The sequence below is a fragment of the Schistocerca nitens genome, chromosome 4, assembly GCF_023898315.1.
Source record: "Schistocerca nitens isolate TAMUIC-IGC-003100 chromosome 4, iqSchNite1.1, whole genome shotgun sequence".
NCBI lineage: Eukaryota > Metazoa > Arthropoda > Insecta > Orthoptera > Acrididae > Schistocerca > Schistocerca nitens.
The window spans coordinates 548,277,132-548,299,114 of NC_064617.1; the positions used below are offsets into that span (position 1 = coordinate 548,277,132).

Here is a 21,983-nt window from a genome sequence, read left to right on the forward strand (position 1 = left end):
ATTAGTTCCGAGTCAAAGTAAAGGAAGATAAGAAACCTAGCTATCAGAGATTTGTGAGTTACTTTCACTTTCTTTTAATCTCATTCGGGTATTTGTCGCCTTGATCACAAATCTCTGCCTTAGTGAGCAGGTTTAAGAATAGAGGGCAACGCCGACATTTTTCATGACTTACAACAATATTAATATATCTAATGGGCATGCCCGTCACTTCCAATGTCTTAACCACCGGGTCATTTATTCCGATAGAAGCGGTTATAGATATTAAAACAAGGTTACTCAGAGACATCGTGGAATGAAATACTATTTCGCTACACGATAAATACGATCTGTATGTAATCTTCCCGTCTGTGAGGTCTTACCGTATCAACCTATATCAGCAGTAGTAGCTTCTATTGTAGATTTATTTCTGCATTGCTTCTAACGAAACAAGGGGCAGCTGTGGAGGAGAATTTCCCTGAATGTCCCTGGAAACAAATCACTCTTTACGTCAGATGCTGTGTGAACAGAATTCTGGAATCCGTTGCTTTGATGTATGTCTGCGAGGCGAAACTTTAATTCCCATAGAGGGCAAGAGAGCTTTGCCTCTAGACAAACTCTGAGAGTAATTGCTACAGGTTACCGTGACAAACGTATCTAAAAGTAGCCCGCGTCTATGCTATTACCGCGCCAAGTGTTGGCAAGCCCATCGGTTGGCATTAATAAATTATCTCCGTCGGACCGAAGGAAGATGGGTTAGCGTTTCTTTCCGCTACGGTTCTCCAGTCCGTTGCTCAATTCACCTTTCACTCTGCGCTCTCCCAGTAAATGGCTGACTCTTGTAGAAGCTGTGCCGATATTGCCACAGAATGCGTCAGCTCGTCAGACAACTTCACGCCTAGAAGGCTCTCGCAGACGAGCTGTGGCCACCACATTCGTTCCCGTTCACTGAGGAGAGTCCTTTTGCAACCTCTCAGAGAATATTTCTGTTGACACATAGACTACCTTACGTTTGTAGACAAAAACTTTTTGAATATAAAATGATCTGAAAGGAGAATCGAAGTTTCATCTCATTTCATTTTCTTTCTATTTGTGTACAATTTAAAGCTACAGTACGCTGCAGGCTATGGAGCGGTCATCTTAGTGCAGTTGTAGGTGAATACATGTCCTGAAATTTTAACAATGTGAGGGAGTCATTATTTTGATTTATCACGACTTAATTACCGGTCAGGAATTTTAGAGCAAAACTTCAAGTGGTTAATGTAGCCTATTATCCTGGCGTAAGAGTCGACCGACGCCGAAGTCGTTTCGAGTATACCTCAGAGAAAACTGTGCTATCGCTATGAGACAATGAAAACTTTTTTCCTTCTTAAAACTGTATCTCGCGTCGTGACAAACAAATATATATTCTATTGACTACTTGGAGGGCACTTTCATTGTTTGAGAAACTTATCACACTCTTTCAGTAATGGTACACAACATTTACAAATGTAGTCATACACTGGTCAGCCAGAACTTTATGACGACCGACGACAGCGCACCAGCACGTGGCGAGGAATGACTGCTAGCCATGCACACGCACGTTGAATGTGGTGCCACTGAGCGTGATGTCCTTGTGTAGAACGGAGAGGGTGCGCGATCCATCTGAGTTTGAATGAGGGCAATTTGTGATGGCCCGGAGACACGGCAGGTGCATAAACTGCTCGACTGGTCGGGTGTTCGAGGACTGCTGTGGTGAGCATCTTCAACACGGGCGAAACCAAGGTGAAACTGCGTCCAGATGTCGTGCGGTTCGGCAGCCACCCCTCGTTGTAGTTGTAGGACGTCGTGCACTGGGCATATTGGTAAAACAGGACAGGCGGCGAACTGTGCCGGAACTAAGACCGGACTTTAATGTTGGGCAGAGTTCAAGTGTGTCTGAACATACAGTGCACCGAATTCTCCGAACGATGGGTCTCCGCACGCGACGATCCGTGCGTATGCCAATGTTAACACCACGACATCGGCAACTACATCTGAAATGGACAAGTGGCCATCGACACTGGACGTTGGCACAGTGACAGATCGTGAATCTCGATACCTCCTTCATCATGTCTATGGAAGGGCGCGAATCCGTCGTCTTCCGGGGGAACAGCTCCTTGACGCCTATACTGTGGGACGGAGACAAGCTGGCGCCGGCTCCATTATGGTCTGGGGAACATTCACTTGGGCATCCATGGGTCCAGAGAAGCTCTTGCAAGGCACCATGACGGCCAAGGAGTATCGTACACTGGTGGCAGACCACGTACTCCCCTTCATGACGATCATGTTTCCCAGCGTGGCATTTTTCAAGAAGATAATGTACCTTGTCACAAGGCCATGGGCGCGATGGAGTGGTTCGAGGAACACTTGCGAGTTCCAATTGATGTGCTGCCTCCCGCGCCCCAACTCACCAGATGTGAACCCGATCGAACACATATGGGATGAGGCGTCTGAGCTCATTGCCCCCTCCCCAGAATTTACGGGAATTAGGTGGCTTGTATGCAGATGTGGTGCGAGCTCCCTCCAGTGACCTACCAAGGCCTCATTGCTTCCATGCTACGACGCGTCGCCGCTGTTATCCGTGCCAAAGGTGGACACACCGGCTATTAGGTAGGTGGTCATAATGTTCTGGCGTCCTGGCTGATCAGTGTATGTAAATACACGAAAAATAAAGTGAATTCCTCAGTAAGTGCAGGAATTGGAGCTTGTATCCAGGAAAAGTTCAGCAATGGTATTGAAATTGAGGATGAAACGATATCAGTGATAACATTTGTTGATAAGATAGCTATCCTTAGTGACAATAAGTGAGAACTGCGTGACTTTTCAATGGAATGAAGTCTAAAATGAGTAGATAGAAGAAAGAGGAAAGTACTGATGAGCAGCATAAATGTGGTTAACGATAAACTCAACATCAAAATTGGGGATCACGAAGTAGACGAAGTGGAGGCATACTGCTACTTTTAATGCAAAAAGCACATGAAAGACAGAGAAAGCGACTGAACGAATCTCAGACTGTAAAATTTGTTTGTGTTGTGGTCTGTGTTCGGCTTGTGCGAAGTCTACCGGGGATTCAACTGGCACAGACCGTGTTCAGACAAATTTGTGCAAGTTGAGCACGTAAATGTTATTCAAACAACGTTGCAGCTCTGTCATTTACCTACTGGTGTAGCGTTGAGTTGTGCGGCAGTTTTCTTTTGAAGTATCAGCAATTCTTTGCAGATTACACGCAGTTATACACTGAAGGTATAACTGAATTGTTGGAATTGTATAAATCAATGCTAAATGTTTGGAAATTGAGAGCAGAGGACATAAGAAGGTAATAAAAAACAAGGGCTACGAGGAACTACAGACATTGCATTGAAGATGGCAATAAATCGCAAGTTAACTGTCTACAAAAGTGAGGTGCTATTCGTTGCATGAAACATGGGTAGCAGTATATTGGACGTTACACAGTAATTATGGTTCCTGATGTAGGCAGTTTCTAGGATGGACCTTGCATTTCATCCATTTGACGTTCACTTTTTGAAACTCAGTTGTTTAAATAACGAAACTGAATCAAAGCCTGCGTGATAGAATAATAGGATTGGTTACCCTACAAAGTGACGGGGAGGGAGTGATAGTAGTACTAGATATAACTTTTGAACACGCCATAAGATAGAGTGTGTTAGGTAGCTAATTCTATGCACTATAATCAGTAGCGTGGGTTGCATGTACACCAACTTGACTACTCTGGTGTTCACACATAAGCGCACGGCAGGAAGTCCATCGAACCACTTTCACACTGTTTCTCTACCGTTCCACTATTTAACAGTGCGCAAGAAAACAGAACACTTAAATCGTTTCTTGCGAGCTCTGATTTCTCCTATGTTATTACGATGAACATTTATCTTTACGTAGGTGGGTGTCAACAAAATATTTTGCATTCGGAAGTGAATGTTGGTGACTGAAATTTCGTGAAAAGGTCTCACTGCTACGAAAAACCCCTTTGTTACAATGACTGCCACCCCAATTCGCGTATCTTATTCATGACGCTCTATCCCATATTTCCCGATAGTAAAAAACGAGTTTCCCTCCTCTGAAGTTTTCCTACATCCTCCGTCAATCCAATCTGGGAAGTACGCCGTACTACACAGCAGTACTCTAGCAGAGGACGGGCAAGCGTATTGTAGGCTGCCTCTTCAGTAGACCTGTTACATTTTCTTAGTGGTCTGCCAGTAAAACGCAGTCTTTGTTTTGCCTTCCCCAGGAAATTACCTCCATGATCGTTCCAACTTACATTGTTCGTAGCTGTAATTCCTAGGTATTTAACTGAATTGCCAGCCTTCACATGAGTGTGATTTATTTTGTAACCGAAATATAAGGTATTCTTTTTAGTACTCACGTGGATGACTTCACGTTTTTCATTATATAGGACCGATTACTGCTTTTCTAATCGTACAAATATCTTGTGTAAATCATTTTGCAATTGGGTTTAATCTTCTGATGAGTTTACTAGACGTTAAATAACAGCATCATCTGCTGACAATCAAAGATGTCTCCTGATACTATCCCCTAAATCATTTACATAGAATAGGGACAGCAAGCGCCTACAACACTTCCTTTGGAAACGTTAGATATCACTTCTGTTTTACTGGACGACTTTTCGTCAATTACTACTCCAGTTGCACAACTGAGGCGACACGCCGTAGCCATGCACTTTGATTAGAAGTCGCTTGTGATGAAAGGTGTCAAAAGCCTTCTGGAAATGTAAAAATATGGAATCAGTTTGAGATCCCCTGTCGATAGCACTCATTACTTCGTGAAAATAAAGAGCAAGAACGATATTTTCCGAATCAGCGGCGACTTTGTGTCAATAAATTGTTTTCTTCAAGGTAATTCGTGATGTTTGAACGTAGGTATGTTTCAAAACCTTAGTGCAAATCGACGTCAGCGATATGAGCCTATAATTCATCGGATTATTCCTACTTCCTTCCTTCTGTGACCTGTGGAGCTATCCTTACGTACGGATTGTTTATCTTATTTTAGAAATTTTCCAGGGTTCCAGAAACTCTCTATGTCTTGCATCTACTTGCAGCGTTGGAGCAGCACTGAAAGTAGGAGAGAAAGCTTTGTGGTGGGCGTATGAGAGCAGAGAGAGCGGGGTCGGCTGGCACCCTTCCAGGAGTAATCAAGACTCTCGCTGCGGCATTTCTCCAGCAGGAGGGATGGTCGCTGCAGGATGCATCCCCCGGTTCTCCGTGCAGTGGGGAATGCCGGGCGGCTTTAGCAAACGAGCGCGAATGGCGCAAGGTCTGCAGAGCCCGACCCGGGAATTCCGGATTGCCTGCACATTCGGCGCGCGGCCTCGGGATTGAGACGCGCCTCACGGTTTAGCACCGCCGCGAACCTCCTCCATGCGTAAAACAGCGCCGCTCTGCGTTGCAAATGCGTTTTGTTTCGAAAGGAAACCTGCCCGGCCCTGCTGCTTTGTAGTGCCGTCTGCCCCACTCGTGACGCTGATGGCTTTCGGGGAAGAATAACCGCCGCAGGCAGGTCACGCACGCTAGTAAAAGGATATTTTACTTCGGGTACCAAGCGCCTCTCTGAATGAAAATACGGGCGCCATTCTTTTGTTCCACCCTGGCATCCAGTCACATTAATGTGACCACCGCCTATATTTGACGTCAACGTGAAATATCCGCTAACAGACGGTGGGTGGCAGCACTAGCAGTGGAGGACAGCATGTCGGGGCATGCGGAAAGCAGTGCTTTCGTTTCCGTAAACATCCGTCGGTACGTTCTACCACTCGTTGAATTTCAAGACTGTAGAAATCCTCTCCTCGGTCACGGAGCCATTCGAGGAACGGTGTGTGAACGTTCTCATTGATGAAAAATCTGCGACTGCTGCGGATCAGTTCCTCACTTGCCCGGACATTGTCGTTTGTGGTCGGTGTGGATGGCCTTCCTCTCCTACCAACATCACTCACGTCTGTGAGGCCTTAGTCACATTGTTGGCACCATCCCACTACGGCTGGATGCGGCGTTTCGTTTTTTTTCTTATGTATCTCCAGAATTTCACGGTGAATCTGTGTGCAATTTAGACGGTTTGCCCACAAGAATCGTACTGTCCCGCGTACTTCAGCTTTAGATTACGTTTCCAGTTGCCGCGTCATTGGAATCGCACACTGTGAGTCACCTGTTACCCGTATAGCAGCAACGCTTGTGGCGGTCCTCTAATGCCGTTCAGGCTTTTCCTATTCTCAGGATTGAGTGGTTTGTCAACCATCTGGCCCATAGGAACCTAGGCGCACCGAGCACAAATTATCGGCCTAGGGAGACACCAGAGGAATATGTGGAATACGAAATTATCCCCCTAATATTTTACTATCTGACGATATTAACACAGCCCTGAATCACAAATTTGTTTGATTACCCAAAAAATGCCGAGGGCGAACTTGAATATTAAGAATATTGCGTAAAATCACGCGTAACACTCACTTCAAAAGTCCACCTGCATACGTGACACGTAATATTGACAACCCCAGGAAAGGCTATCGATTTTTACTAGCGTTCGATAGATGCCTCTCACAGGACTTCAAGCATGCGTATGAGAGATTTATAAAAACAAGCCGTTCCTAATACCATATATCATAGTAACTGCTGTAATTAAACGTGACAAAATGACTTATCGGCGGTTAATGCTTTCATATACGAATGCTCTCACAGGAGTGAGTCGTTATCGCCAATAATTTACTAATTAATTACGAAACACGTTTGTATTATAGATTGCAGTATGCCATTTTAAGGTAATGGCACATTGGAAATTTGTCACAAACATATCACCATTATCTTTAAATGCCAAATATAAGCCTGGGTAGTGGATAATGTCGTGGTTTATGGAGGCAAAGGATGCAGGTTCGTATCCTGCAATATGCGAGTTTATTATTATAATTTTCATCTTAGCGGTGTTGACGCATTCTGTGACTTCTTATGAATGGGACACTAGTACGTTATGCAATATTCAAAGTTATCTGCATTTCCGTCCGGTTACAAAACGAAGGATGAAATAATAATTGGCGATTTTCGAGTGTTAGGTTAGGCAGGAACTTAACAGGACTGGTTTAATTGATCCGACTGAAACGAGCAGCAATAAAATTCATACTCTTTCTTTTCAAAAATATTTGGCTCTTTATTTACGAATATGTGGCGATTTATAAGTGTGTGGTTAGGTAGGAGCCTAAGAGGACAGTTAATTGCTGCAAGTGAGACGAGGGGCAGAAAAAAGCATGAAGTTACTTCACGTTTGCAGAACGTCTTGTGAAATGAGTGTTACCCTAAAATCAGAACTTTCCACGGGAAACTCAAAGGCGCAGAGTAAACGTACTGTCATTGCAAAAATATACTTTCAAACGTCTATTCAAAATTAGCTCTAATCAATCCAGCCTTCCAGTTCAGTCATATGGTATCGCTACAGTTCAGCAGAGTAAACCATCAAGAGTAAAACTACAAAACCACTTCCAGCAGAAATTAATGTCCACGCCACTGTATTTTCTCATAGTACAGTATGTACGGCCAGCCGCCACTTGAAATCTTGAATCTTCAACTAGCTTTCGCAGTCAGTCGGTACAGTCTAAAAATAGCAGTATATCCAGCTTGGTGCGGTGCAGGTCATTAACAAGTCACTTACAGATCGGAACAGATCAGAACGCCTCACAGTCTTTTCTACGCCGGCGGATTCTTTGGCGGCGACCTTACGCTCGCCCGGCTGTCGGCTGCCAGCTGTTATCGACCATGTACGCGGTTCACCGGTCGTTCACCAGCTGCAGCGCCCCGTAACTTACACTAGGTTTTTGGCAACAATTTTCAGTGTACTTTGGACAGTGACTGCCCACCTCAGCTGTCTATGTAACTTCTCATTCTGACGTGATTCCACCGTGCGATCTCTGGATATAGTAATTTGAGAGGGCCATTATAAGCCCCCGTCACGAACTATTTGCAAGGCACCCGGAGTGTTTACTCTCTTCTATAATGCAGCACTCTTGTTATGCAGTGGATTTAGCGAGAGACGACATATACAACTTACTTTCTGAAGTCCCTCGAACGGGGACCTATAGTCGTCTGCTTCACAGTTAAAATAACTCGTGTGTTAAAACACTCTCTCAAAGCTCGTAAATGGGTTCCTCGTATATGATGTATTTGTGATTTGGTTATTCATTATCCTACCAGAAACACACAGTTACGACTATATTATTTTTGTTCAATACTTAGGCGCTTCCAATGCGTTTTTTGTTCCTTGGAAGATCATTTGTGCAAGGAGCTGGACACAGTCGGCATTGAAGCATATGAAGCATCTTCATCAGTGTAACCCCACCTTGCCAAATTGACGTTTGATCTGCCAACTCCAGATCTGAGTCCATCAAGGGTCTTCCAAGTCCTCCATTTCTCATCATTGCCAGGTGGTAGAGTTTCCTAAACATTTTTCCAAGCAAGGGAAATGTGGGTCGTAGCTTTACATAGTTACTACTTAGTGTTTTAGCAGCGGTTATAAGAGCCGCCGTTTTTCTAAGGGAACTCCTCCTTGAATTCAGTCTTTGAGGTTGCGGTTAGGGCCCATGCAAAGGATGCGTTCTCTCCTGCTCCACTTTCTTCCTTTCCTCATTCACAGCTATTTCTCCTCGAACAGGAGGTGGTACTATTCCCACAAAGTGGCAAAGCCATTCGACTAGAGTGAATTTCAGGCAAACTGTTATGGTTCTACAGATGTCATTGAGAGCTATTTCGCCTGTTTGGCATGTGTTGAATTATACCAAACAGAACATGTATACTCTGCCTGAGAATAGCGTAGTGTCATTCCAGAGGTTTGTAGAGATTCAGGTTGACTACCCCACTGTAATTATGGACTGTGGGAAACACGGACCTGAAGAGAATGGAAGCATTTGTGACGTGGTGCTACAGAAGAATGTTGAAAATTAGATGATCTGATAAGAGAAGTTATAAGGAAGTTCTCAGCAGAATCGGTGAGTAAAGGAATATATGGAAAACACAAAGAAGAAGGGGCAGGATGATAGAACATCTGTTAAGACTTCAGGGAATCATTTTCGTGGTACTAGAGGGAGCTGCAGAGGGAAAAACCGGTAGAGGAAAACAGAGATGGAATACATTCAGCAATAATTGCGGACGCAGGTTGCAAGTGCTATTCTGAGATGAAAAGTTTGGCACAGGAGAGATATTCGTGGCCGCATCAAACCAGTCAGAAAATAGATGACTAAAAAAACTTCACTGTGACTCGGCCAGTTTCCGCAGAAGATTGTTCCTGGTGGAAACTTTTCACTTACAGTTCATTTAGTGCTCCTACATATTTTCGAGTCTCACAGTGTGATGACACTATTTTTAATTTGAGACAAACTTCCCTGTTTCTCGAATGAGAAGCACACAGTCGAGTCTGTGGGATTTGGTTTAAGTTGATTTGTGTTATAGTATCTGGAAAATTGCTCGAACAGTGCACGGGCATGCTGCCGGTTCATAGTGTCCAACGGGCACAATATTTCGGCGACCAGACATGTCGCCATCGTCAGGTGCTCTGACGAACTGAGCTCCTGAGGGCGGGCGGCCGATTTAAATCCCCTCCCCCCGTGGGCCGCTCTCTTCGCCGTCCGCGCCCGCGCGCCGGCGGTCGCGAAGATGTGGGCGTCGGAATCTGTCGTAGCGTCGGTGTGCTTGCTACGTCCGCCCTGGTCGCCAGTTAGTACTTCTTGCTGAGGTTCTCCTTAATTACAGTCAATGCCGGGTCCGAAGCTGGACACTAGGAATCAGCAGTATACCCGTGGACTGTTCGAGCAACAAATACGCCGTGAGAAACTGAAGAATCACATCTGGAAAGTTGTTCCACTACTGATTTACAATTTGTGATAAGAGTAGCGAAAATATGAAATACTGTGTCCTCCATAATTATGGCTAATAATAACCTACAGGCCAACATTGTCGTAGTTTTCACGGTTGAAACAACAAGAATGTTGAACATTATGAGACTGATCACTGAATGAAGGCTTTCAGCACCAGATGTCATACTGCTGATGAGTCTTCCGGGCTGTATGGCCGTGTTCGAAGAAACTTTTCAGTTCCTGACGTTTCGTCCAGAGCTTCGGATGTGCTCTTGGCGACGCCGACTCAGTCGGCAAGACTCAACGTCGCCAGGAGATGGCCGGCGCAGCTCTGGACGAAACGCCAGGAACCGAAAAGTTTGTTGACCGCGGCCGTAAGTCCGGAAGACTCACCAGCAATTACGTGTTTGACTCTGTAGATGAGGGGACGTACCTGGCGTCCTGGCGCTTGGTGTCGGCGGTGACGAAGTAGACGAGCTGCACCGAGGGCACGCTGATGATGGTGCCCTCGTCGGAGACGACGGTGCCGCCGAAGAAGACGGGGAAGGCGTGCGCGTGCCACGTGACGGGGTTGAACATGATGGGGAAGGTGAGGTTGAGGCGGCGCGTCTCCACATCGGCCAGCACGTGGTCCAGCTCGAGGATGTCGTTGTGGAAGCACTGGTCCTCCCAGCGCGCGCACACCTCGCGGTACGTGAACGTCTCGCCGTCCTCCCACTGCACCGTCGCGTTCTGGATCAGCGCGTCCAGCTGGCGCAGCTCCGCCCAGATCTCCTGCCGCAGCATGTCGTGGCCCTCGCGCGGCGTCACGATCACGCGCCCGAACCGTCCTGCAAGCACAGCACCGTCACACCAGGGGGACGTAGAGGTACAAAAGTAAGCAAAAAATTCCTTTCCTCGTGGCAGAGAGGCTATACCAAATGTTTCTCCTGACAGTCCTGTCTATCATAATCTGATCAAAAGTAGCTGGACACCCGCACGCAATGCGCAATTGACCACTAGACGTCACTTGAGGCCGAGGCGGCGTGTATTGTGTTGGGTCGGTTCCAACATTCTGCGTGGTGTCTGTTTGTTCTAAGTCGTGTCTCCCTACCACTTTCGCGCAACGACGCTCTGAGCGTGTTTTTTAGGGAATTGACTAGTTTGAACTGGAGACCTGTTGCTGGTAAGGAGACGCCAGACCACACATGACATGTAGAGTTCAGAAGAGTTCAGTGAGACTAGCGATGATATAACCAAATACTTAATGATTTCAGCGTCAGCTCCACTGCACTCCCTGTAAAAGAATCTTAATACTAACTAAATTTAGTGGAAGAGGTTCAAGGCTTTCCTATTTTTAGTTAGCTGGTAAAATAACGTCGAAAAAGCAGTTAAGTTTACCATTGGAAATTTTATTCTACTCACAAAACATTCTTTATAAATTGCACTATTGATAAAAGGAAATATTTTAATACAGGATGATAAAAATCAACTGCGTTCAACAAAAATGGGAACGAATATTCCCTGAATGGGTTTCCAAGTTCTACAATAGATCGAAGGATGACCTATGCCATATCACTTCTATAAATTAGGTTTAAAAAATGGTTCAAATGGCTCTGAGCACTATGGGACTCAACTGCAGTGGTCATCAGTCCCCTAGAACTTAGAACTACTTAAACCTAACTAACCTAAGGACATCACACACACCCATGCCCGAGGCAGGATTCGAACCTGCGACCGTAGCAGCAGCGCGGCTCCGGACTGGAGCGCCTAGAACCGCACGGCCACCGCGGCCGGCAATCTAGGTTTAAATTAAGTTTCATGAAAGAGAAAACTATCAAAATGGTCTACAGTGACCCTCAATTATCTTTAATTACTTATGTAACTTGTCGTAAATTACAGTGGCTGATGTGGCTTCTCAATAATTATATAACAGAAAAATCTTCGAGTTTCAGATTTTTACTTCAAGTAGCAAATGTGAACACCATGAGATTTAATTGACGATCGACACTAGTATTACGTAAAAAGGGGATGTAACAGATGAGACTTCTGCAGTTCTGAGTGAAGCCTTATGAGCTCATAAATGCGGCATCGCGTGCGTTCATTACCTTGTCGGTGTTTAGGCAGCATCAGGGGGCAGCGGGCGGCGCAGCGCCACGCACCTCGCTGTCTCGGAAGCAACTCTCTACTCGCTTCTCCTTACTACAATTTACCAAAGTTGGTTTAAGAAAAGCTATCTAGCTGTGTTTTCAACTGACCAATCAGGGGCTCAGTGTTAACCTTAAGCTCTGCCTACAAAAATTCTGTCTATCCAATGAGAAACGTTATACTTTTCGTGGTGGGGCAATGTTTTTAACGTTTGCAACGCAACAGAGACGCGAAAAAGTCTCACGCTAAAACTTGCAACTGGTGTGGCCCTTTTAGTGTTATCGCAAGATCTTTACTGTTCTTCTGGAGGGCTCTAGCTTTTAACCTGGGCTGCGGTGGTCCTGGCGGTCAGCCGACATTGTGGGTGTCCGTCCCTTATCGTAGGGCCTTCTAGCTTAACACGGTTCCGCTCTCGGCTTCTGTTCTCGTTTCTTCCTTCGGAACTGCGTCTGTTTCACGGTGGGAAGGTATGACATGATGACATGCTTTTAGGCGTTCTTGTGTTAGTCTGTGGTATTCCATTAGCTCACTCGTTGATCGTATTACTTTTGTTAATTTAATGTCAGGATTTATTCGGAGCTATGTGACATACTGCCGGATTTGCTTGTCAGGGTTTTCATGGAAGGTGTTGGATTTAATAAAACCCCAAGGTCAGCAGTCTCACTTGATCGCTGTTCCTACCCAGTAGCAGAATCTTTGCAACATTTGAATTACGAAGTGTAAACGAAAAAGGAGCAAAATATCTTTATACAAGTAGCGCAAGCTGTCCTGTAGATTAAGCCAATCGGTCAGCAGAGCTCAGCAACCTCGAAAGTGGACTAGTCGTTGGATGTTACCGTGGAAATAAATCGATCAGGGACATTTCCACCCATCTGAAGCTGCCCGAGTCGACTATTGGCGATGTGACTGTGAAGAGGAAGCACAAACGTACAACCGCAGCTAAACCAAGACAAGGTAGGCCTCACGTACCTCATGATGGAACGGTTTGGGTTTGGCAAATGGGTGGAGAACGTTACCTGCCATCGTGTGTAGTGCCGATAGTGAAGTACGGAGGAGGTGGTGTTAAGCCGTCGGCACACGGACCGTGCTGTCGAACGTTATCGTCGAGCGTGCCAAGTTCAACGTGCTGCTGAACGCTCAGGAACGATGCGACTTGTGCACACGGTACGTGTGCCCCAACGTGGTATACGCGATCGCAACGCACACCAGAGGCAGTTGAGGGATGTTTCCAGTTCGTAAATCACACTGTTTGCTCAACGAGCGCGCGTAAAATTCCGACGGTAGCTCTGTTAAAACGCACATTTCCTCCAATGTCCACGAAAAGGAGAGTACCATGTCCAATCAATAAGGACACAGGCTTATAAAAGCTCAATTACAAACAGTGCGGTACAAATTTGGAATACTTCTCTGCATAAGATAAACATTATTTCATCACTCCCACATTTTAGTAAAACCCCAAGGTCAGTCTCACTTGATCGCTGTTCCTACCCAGTAGCAGAATCTTTGCAACATTTGAATTACGAAGTGTAAAAGAAAAAGGAGCAAAATATCTTTATACAAGTAGCGCAAGTCCTGTAGATTAAGCCAATCGAACAAAGTCACCCCTAAAAAAAGGTGAACTTTTATTTAAATAACATCAGATATTATAGTATATACTTATATTAAACTAATAATGAAGTTTCAGAACCTAATAAAAACGCGAATGTTAGGAAAAAAATTTGGAAGGGCCAACACGCGAACCCCCCCCCCCCAACCCAACAAACAACTTAATACAAAACAGCGACGCTATTCATTACGCTAAACCAATAACAGTCTCATGGTATCTAATCATATTATCTTATCCTTCCTGAAAACCTTAATCGTAGATATGCTACTAATTGAAATTTAATTATAACAAATTGTACCAAGAACAATGCGTTTTGGGTGGATCTTCAGTGTGTAGCTGCCTTCAAATAGCCTACTCTCATAATACGCTAGTTACAATAATTCTTTTACCACGAATATGATGTTCTCATTATTTTATTGGAACGAATCACACAGTTAACAACGGGTTTTCCAGTGATTCTCAATTTGTTGGTGCTCAGAAACGGCATATACACATATCGGCTTGAAATGAATGCCAATATGGCGCCTCACAACTCTGTACTGAAGGGAGACGGCGTGCGTGTGACGTAGATGGCGTTGTGCCATCTCATTGGTCAACGCTCAGACGCACGCTCAGAATATCTGACATGCCAGATATTGCTCTGCACTTTGGGAAAGATTCCCGAACGTGCTATTCCACGCTATGACGTCAGAAACTCGGCACGCTCAACGTTCGGATGCACGGTCCGTGTGCCGACAGCTTTACGGCAGGGGGGTGGTTTTAGTGAGTGGGTGTGGCCCCCTTAAGAAAGGCTAATTGCGGAATTATGTGAATGTATTTTACAGAATTGCATACTGCATACGGTAAAGTAACAGTTCGTAGCTGATGGATGAGTGACCACGACAATGAAACCTGTCGTGAAGCAACATCTCCGAAGCAATGGTTTGTGGACATTAACATTCCTAAAATCGACTGACCTGTCCAGAGTGCCGACCTGAATCCAATGGAACGCTTTTGGAATGAGTTGGATCGCCGACTTCACTCCAGATCCCTGAATCCATCACTACGTTCTCTGGTTTCAACTCTTGAGCATGTATGGTGGTGGTGGTTGTTGGGATGTTTAAGGGGGACTAAACAGCGAAGGTCATCAGTCCCCGAGAATGTATGGACTACCATACCTCCGCATAGAGTTTCTCCAGCAGAGTTCAAGCCGTCATAAAGGCGAAGGATGCAGACACAATATTAATGTGCACTAAGATGTGTCCTGATACTTTTAATCAGATAGAGTACAATTTCCAGTCGGCTGACTAGCAGTCATTTAGCTTCACATTCCATTGATCATTTGTACGATTGATCCTAATGATCTGGAAAGAGTCTTTTCCATTCATACTAAACATTCTCATATCTACATACGGCTACATGCTGATCAGTTACAAGCCTTTTTTTCAGGAGCACGTTAATAAATCGTACCCACCTTCCTCTACATACTGGATAACAAGAAATTCTTGTACCGACTTGAAGGAATTGTCAAGAAGAATCTTTTTGAAGTTTGCTTTCAGATTTAACTTTCCTACCTACCAGACAATTTACATCATTTCATAGGCTATCAAAAACTTTGGAGGCAGCCATGTGCGCCCCTTTTTGGGCTTAAGTCAACGTTAATGTGAAATAATAAACGTCTTTTTTTCTTCTCATATTGTATATGTACATCAATGTTGTTTTTGAGGTGCAGTGAGTTATTTGCAACAACACTGATCAGGAAATACACGTACTGTGTAGCAGTTATTACAATGCCTAATTTATAAAACAAATGTCTACAAGAAAATCTGCTATGATTCGTAGTGCAAAAGTGACTGTAATGAGTTGTTTCAAGAAGTGAACAATGTGAGTTTTTCAGTTACAATTTTGAAGTTGTCACCATTGTTAGTGTTTCATCACCATGTGCTACATTTTAATTGGCGTAGTACTATTAGGTGTGTAGGAGCATCAGGTCAGGGTGAGTGTTTCCATAAACAGTGTATCATGTGATTTGGGAAGCGAAATTATCCACTAATAGCGCCTTCCTATATCTGATAAACTATCTCGAGGAAATTACGCCACAAAAGGCGTCGGACCCTCAAATTGGGAACACGTTTAGCGATAGGCCAGCTACATCATAACAGTTCATATTTTGTGCAGATGGTGCCTCGTAGCTTGGAAATATTTGAAGAACATCGTATTTAGGAACCAGAAAGAGCTGGTGGCGAAATAAACCATTATTCACCATCAGTTTTTATCAAGAGATAATCCTCAGCTAACATAATAATATAAATTTTATTTTATCGTATGGAAAGGCTTGTGAAGCCCGCGACGGTAAAAACAATGAATTAGTTTTTGAAATAATTTTATTTTGCCGCTAATTACGATTTTCCTTTATTCCTGCCGGCCGAAGTGACCGTGCGGTTAAAGGCGCTGCAGTCTGGAACCGCAAGACCGTTACGGTCGCAGGTTCGAATCCTGCCTCGGGCATGGATGTTTGTGATGTCCTTAGGTTAGTTAGGTTTAACTAGTTCTAAGTTCTAGGGGACTAATGACCTCAGCAGTTGAGTCCCATAGTGCTCAGAGCCATTTGAACCATTTGAACCTTTATTTCTCACACGACGCGGATCGGGAAATGTTTTCCATTTTCAAGTGCGTGTTTTCGAGCGTTATGGACTCATTTCCTCATCGCGTTGTGTAAGAAATCAATAACAGAAAATCGTAAATGGCAGCATAAATTATTTCATAAACATGGCCAACGCATTTACAAATAATGGCTCTGAGCACTATGGGACTCAACTGCTGTGGTCATAAGTCCCCTAGAACTTAGAACTACTGAAACCTAACTAACCTAAGGACAGTACACGACGCATTTACAGACGCAGGCTTTATCAACGATTTATAGCTTTATTTCATCAGCAGCTCCTGATGGTTCTCAAAAATCACTTTCTTAAAATATCATTTTATGGTACTGCATCATCACTGATTTAATTCCCATCGAACCATTAATCACATTTCAACGCATTTCATTTAATCGGTTTACTCATAGAACTGCCCATCAGCGTCAATGGAGAACCAAACAGAACCGATGCCGTCACACCGAATGTTGACCCAAGGCCCAATTCTGCCAAGTCCAGATTAACCCAAGTTCTCAGTGTGAGCATGGCTGATCTGGACGAGAATCGGTGTATTCGACATTGCCAAGTTTGATCTGGAAGAAATGACGTTAACATGTGTCTGACCCAGACTTGCTCTGAATATAGGAGAGAGGAGCTAAGGCTCCAAATGGTCCTCAGATCCTACTGACCACCACTACCAGTAAAAACGGACAAGCGAGAGAACGATTTTTCCAGCCACTTTCATGTGGGAAGATGGGATGGGTGACTCGGATCGAAGCATCACTGCAAACTTCCATCGATACCCAGGGTCTTAACGTCCATGGCCTCTTATTAAAATGTAGCCACTCTTGTTCACAGCTGAACACTCACAAGGTGAGGACCTGCACCTATTTGCCAACTGGATAACCACCTGACAGTGAGGACTAACACCCCCTCATGATCCGCAACTGGCAAAGACACCAAGCTTCAGGCCAAAGATAACGAGAACAAACATTTGTAACAACATGCAAACATCCTTGCTTTGTGAAAAATCATGACATGCAACGATATGTGGTGTTGTGGATATCACCCTGAAACCAAACGGCTGTTGAGTTGGTGGAAGACTGCTTATCACCACGACTAGGAAATGCTTAATACTTGAGAACCAATGTAAAAGAAGTATTCTTTATCTTTTACATGAATGGGATAAATAATTTTTGAGAACTTTTCTGTCGGAGAAATTCATTTGTCTAGCTAAGATACTTTAAATGGATTTAAAAAAGAACAATCTTGACCACAATACAATATTGTAGTTGCTGCAGTGCTTTCGTCAGTGCTACCTAGTGGCATTCAAACGATTGCTCCTCTTTACGTTACGTAAGAAAAACTTGGATAAAATTTTACATGGAATGGACTGACTATGCTGTAGCTTACTGAAACAAAACGCAGAGTGTGAAAAAAACATATAAACAAAACATCTGGAGAATATGGCATGGAGAGCAGCAGGGGAAGAAAAAGGAAAAGAGCGAGTTTGAGAATTAAATAATAAAAGCGTAGGTAGTTTACACTGTACCTAGAACAGTGTTTCCAAATCTTGGTTAGACTATTACCCATGAGTGCAATCAACTATTAATTATTAGCCCCCGCCCCCTCCTCGCACCATCTTCAACATTACCCCATAACTAAACTATACAATGATAAAGAATTTTCTTTGAAGGCTTTCATTTTTAAATGACGAAGCATAAATACAGCGACATTTTTTCGCCAACCTCCGATCGGTCGCGAAATGGGAACAACAGCGAAAATAAAAAATGTTTTATCTGCAACATTTAACTAAACCGTGGAGCTACTTCTCTACATAGTCTCCGCTCGGACTTAGATATTTGTCGTAGCGTGGTACCAACTTACCAGTACCTTTGTCATAGAAGGCATTCCCTACGCTGGTCTGTAGCTCGTTATCTGTGCCAAAATTCTAATTCTGTTCTGATAGGCAGCGGTTCATGTGAGCGAAGGGATGAAAATCAGAGGGAGACAAATCCGGGCTGTATGGTGGATGGTCAAACACTACCCTTCGATAAAGGTGCGGGATCGACTTCGTTACATCTGCAGTGAGCGACCCCGAATTGTTACGTTACGTGGGCTCCATGAAATCAGGCGAGACTTCTCCGACGGCTGTTCATACTTGGCGGGAGTTATCTTTACCTATTGACTGTGCGTTAAGAAATGAAAAATGCAGGGTGATGCGGTAGGCAAAAATGTCACAGACACTGTTCGACCGACACATCTGCACAAACTTCACCGGATTTTCACTGTGATTTTAATTTCGCGACCGATCGGAAGTTGAAGAAAAAAAAAAAAAGACCTTGTAATATTTGGTTGTTGTAGGTGGGGTACTAAACCACGAAATAGTGGGTCAGTGAGGCAATCGGTACTGCTTATTTCTAACAACCGATTTTATACAATGCTGGAGCAATTTTCAATGCATTTCAAATGTTACCTACAACTACTTCTTAGAAAAGGAAGCCAACTATACACATTGAGCGTTGTTACAAAACATGTTTCCGCTGCAACAGTCCTCTCCCTAGAGAGACCTACTTCACCCACACCCTGTACCCCCATTTAAAATCAGCCTGTGCACTATACTTATTGCTTGTAATCATTTGATTGCTGGATGGCTTATATCTGAATAGGCAGAAATTGACGGGCTTCAAGCAGCCAATGCTTTATGTCTGAACACTGCCACTAGCAATAATAATAATAATAATAATAATAATATCACCATGCATGTGCTGCAGTTACGTAGTATTCATTTTGTAGTTACTGTTCTGTCGTGCTGTCGATTCGTTCACGTGTCTATTGCAATGCGAATAATGATGCTATGTCTGGTCGTTTGTGGGAACTACCTATAATTAGGTGAAGGGAGTTTCAAGGGATATATGAGAATATGCAACGTAGTTCTCTGAATTTTACTGTCGAAGGTTCATGGTACAAAGTAAAAAGTATGTACGGCATATTATGTTCATACATTCGTTTCACAAGCTGCAACCTTCACCAAATGATAATCTTTTATAAATAAATGCAATTGTTGGTAACTTATTTAATAGCGATAATAATAACTATCTTTTACCAATAATTTAGTTTGTGACCGAAATCCAGTTGAAGCCTTACATTTTACGCCTCATGAGGTAATTACTGCACCTAGGGGAAGAGCAGTACGCCAATTTTGCTAGGCACGTTTCAGTTCAAGAATTTAGAGAATGACTTTCTCCTGGCGCTGGCTTCTGATGTCAGCACTGACCCGGAGCTGGAGAAATCAGTGCCAGCTTCCAGGCAGTCTGTCGTCTGCAGTGACCCCACATAAAAATTGCTTCAGAGAAGTGAGAGGTCCAACCAGTCATCATCTCGGAATAGATTTTTTTTCATAGGATCTGCTTTCCCTTTTTCCTTCCCATTGGCGTGGGGCTCGGGTTCGATCCTTATTACCGTCCCATGTTCTATTTTTGTATCGCTCTCTAGTTCGGTTTTAGGAACCCAAACTATGAACACATGAACCGCTTGAATTTGCGCGCGGAACCGCTTGATTGGCTAACTTCAATGATAATTAACTCGGAAGCGGCGCAATACATGGAATTTTTCCTTAATAATTATTTCCACTGTTTCTGACCACCCTATACGTCGTGAATCAAGGACTGTGGGGAAAATGGCAGAAAAAAGAGACGTGTTCATTCAATATCCGACCTTACAGAAAGAAATTACAAATGTTATGTAAGAAATGAGGGTGTTCTCCGAAAAACTGCAGGGAAAAAAATGTGTAAAACACTAACTCGAAGAAGGAACATAGTGTACTGTATTGGGAACATAGAAATCGGAATACTTACGAAATAACTGGGGACACTGCTCTGAGATGAAGAGGCTGGCAGAGCAGACACCAGATGTTAAAAGCTGATTCATGTTTGTCACGTTTGTTTGAACAGTTCTCCTCATTTTACGATTGGTCTTACGCACGTTATAGTGACAAAGAATGTTTGTCGGAGAATTATGCTTCTCTTTTTGCCAAATTCTATAATCTCAACAATAAGAGACATTACTCAGAATAATAGTAGTAGGTAACACGAATCGCAACCAATACGGTAATAATACTATGGATTCGAAGTCTATCATCTCCCATCAGTGCATCTGTTAGCATTGTATAAGCATGAAGGTGTTGTTTCCTGTTATGTAGAAATTCCGTTCGTTAAACATGGAGCAATTCTAGGACTAAATGAGAAGAAAGCACCTGTAATGTCTCAGCGGTTATGAAACCGTTCCGCTAATAGCAACGGTTGATTTATGAAAGCGAGCTTACTCAAACGTAATTTTCTTTCGTCATCTCCGATTTCCATTGATATGGCATGGTTTCTGAAATTACTGAGCGCGGAAATGCATTCCCGTGTTAAACATTGGTATTATTCCTGACGCAAGTGCTTTGTTTACACAACGCAGACAGAGAGTGAGCAATTCGGCACGGCTGCTTGTTTAACGGTAATTAATTTTCACCCGTAAAGGATTTCAGCACTTTGTTGTAGACAGGGTAGATTTCTGGAATGTGCTTCGTCGTGTGCCACACAACTGTCACAGACAGGAAGTTCAAAAACTTGTTTCTGTAAGTGATCCTTGATAAAAAACACACACACTTAACTATACTTGTGCAACAGAATTAAAGGATCAATATTTCGAAACCCCGTAACTGTGTCTCATTGAGACGCAGAAGATTAAAATTTGGCTCAAAGGTGCCTACAACCCTTCTCTGTAATGGTGCAAAAGTGTGGTGTTCTGCTACGTCAACCTCGCGCTCGATGACTCTTCAAACAGCAAAGTATCGACACTTGTAAAAAAAGGCCAGAGCTCAGAAGTTCATGTGACGTGTAACGGGGGATAATGATGTCACATTGACACCACATTTCACAGTAATTATGCCCAATGCCACCTTCGTGAGAAGACGGAAAGGTGGTCACACGCCCCTCTCACCCACATTTCGCCCCTTCTTTTGACTTCTCTGTGACACAGGTCAGTACTGCGACGCCAATGTTGAAATTAAGTGGTTTTCTTATGGGTAGCTGAGGAAAACAGTTCAGCATTCCAGACATACTGTCGCCATTGTAGCAGCAGTAGCCGATCTAACAAGTGCGCTAGACACTTGTTGTCTTATGTAGGCGTTGCGCCGTATCTGCCTGTTTACATATCTCTGTATTTGAGTAAGCATGCCTACACCAGTTTCTTTGGCACTTCAGTGTATAAACTCCTATAACTACTACATCCGTTCACTGCAAGATGTGGTGTGTGACTGAACGTATACAGTGTGTTGGAAACCTTTAGAATGAAGGTTATAGAGACATAACAGAATTCTAAAGTGAGTCTTCTGAGCTAAGAAACTAATGATCAGAAACGAATATATCAGGAAAGACTGTCGGTATATTAAAATTAGTAGAATATAAAATTTTCTTCTCCTACATCCATATCTTTCCTAGAGTCGAGTTGTTGGTAGGTATCTGTAGCTACGTTTTCCTCCTCCTACTTCATTCTCCCTATTGTGCTACTGGAAACACTAGTGCCTATGCCACCCTCACCAGCATACTTTTAGTATCATTTTTACTCATTCATTTGTCTATTCATAAAGTTAATACTCTGCACACCATCTCAGTTACTTAATTATGAAGTACTTACTAAGAAAAACTTTCGAAAAATGCTCAGACTTTTAGTTCTACATTCTCTCCGCACAGCGATGCTCCGTCGGTTGTGGCACTGTCCGTTTGCACGCTCT

At 43.7% G+C, this 21,983-nt stretch overlaps 1 protein-coding gene across 3 annotated transcripts in view; it reads right to left on the reverse strand.

Annotated features, from left to right (window-relative positions):
* Positions 1 to 21,983, reverse strand: part of LOC126252939 (patched domain-containing protein 3) — a 426,000-nt gene that overhangs the window by 107,917 nt on the left and 296,100 nt on the right. For all 3 annotated transcript variants that reach the window (XM_049953939.1, XM_049953941.1, XM_049953940.1), the window contains one exon: positions 10,290 to 10,686. In XM_049953939.1, coding sequence (XP_049809896.1) covers positions 10,290 to 10,686 — 397 coding nt within the window. The remainder of the gene's footprint in view (positions 1 to 10,289; positions 10,687 to 21,983) is intronic.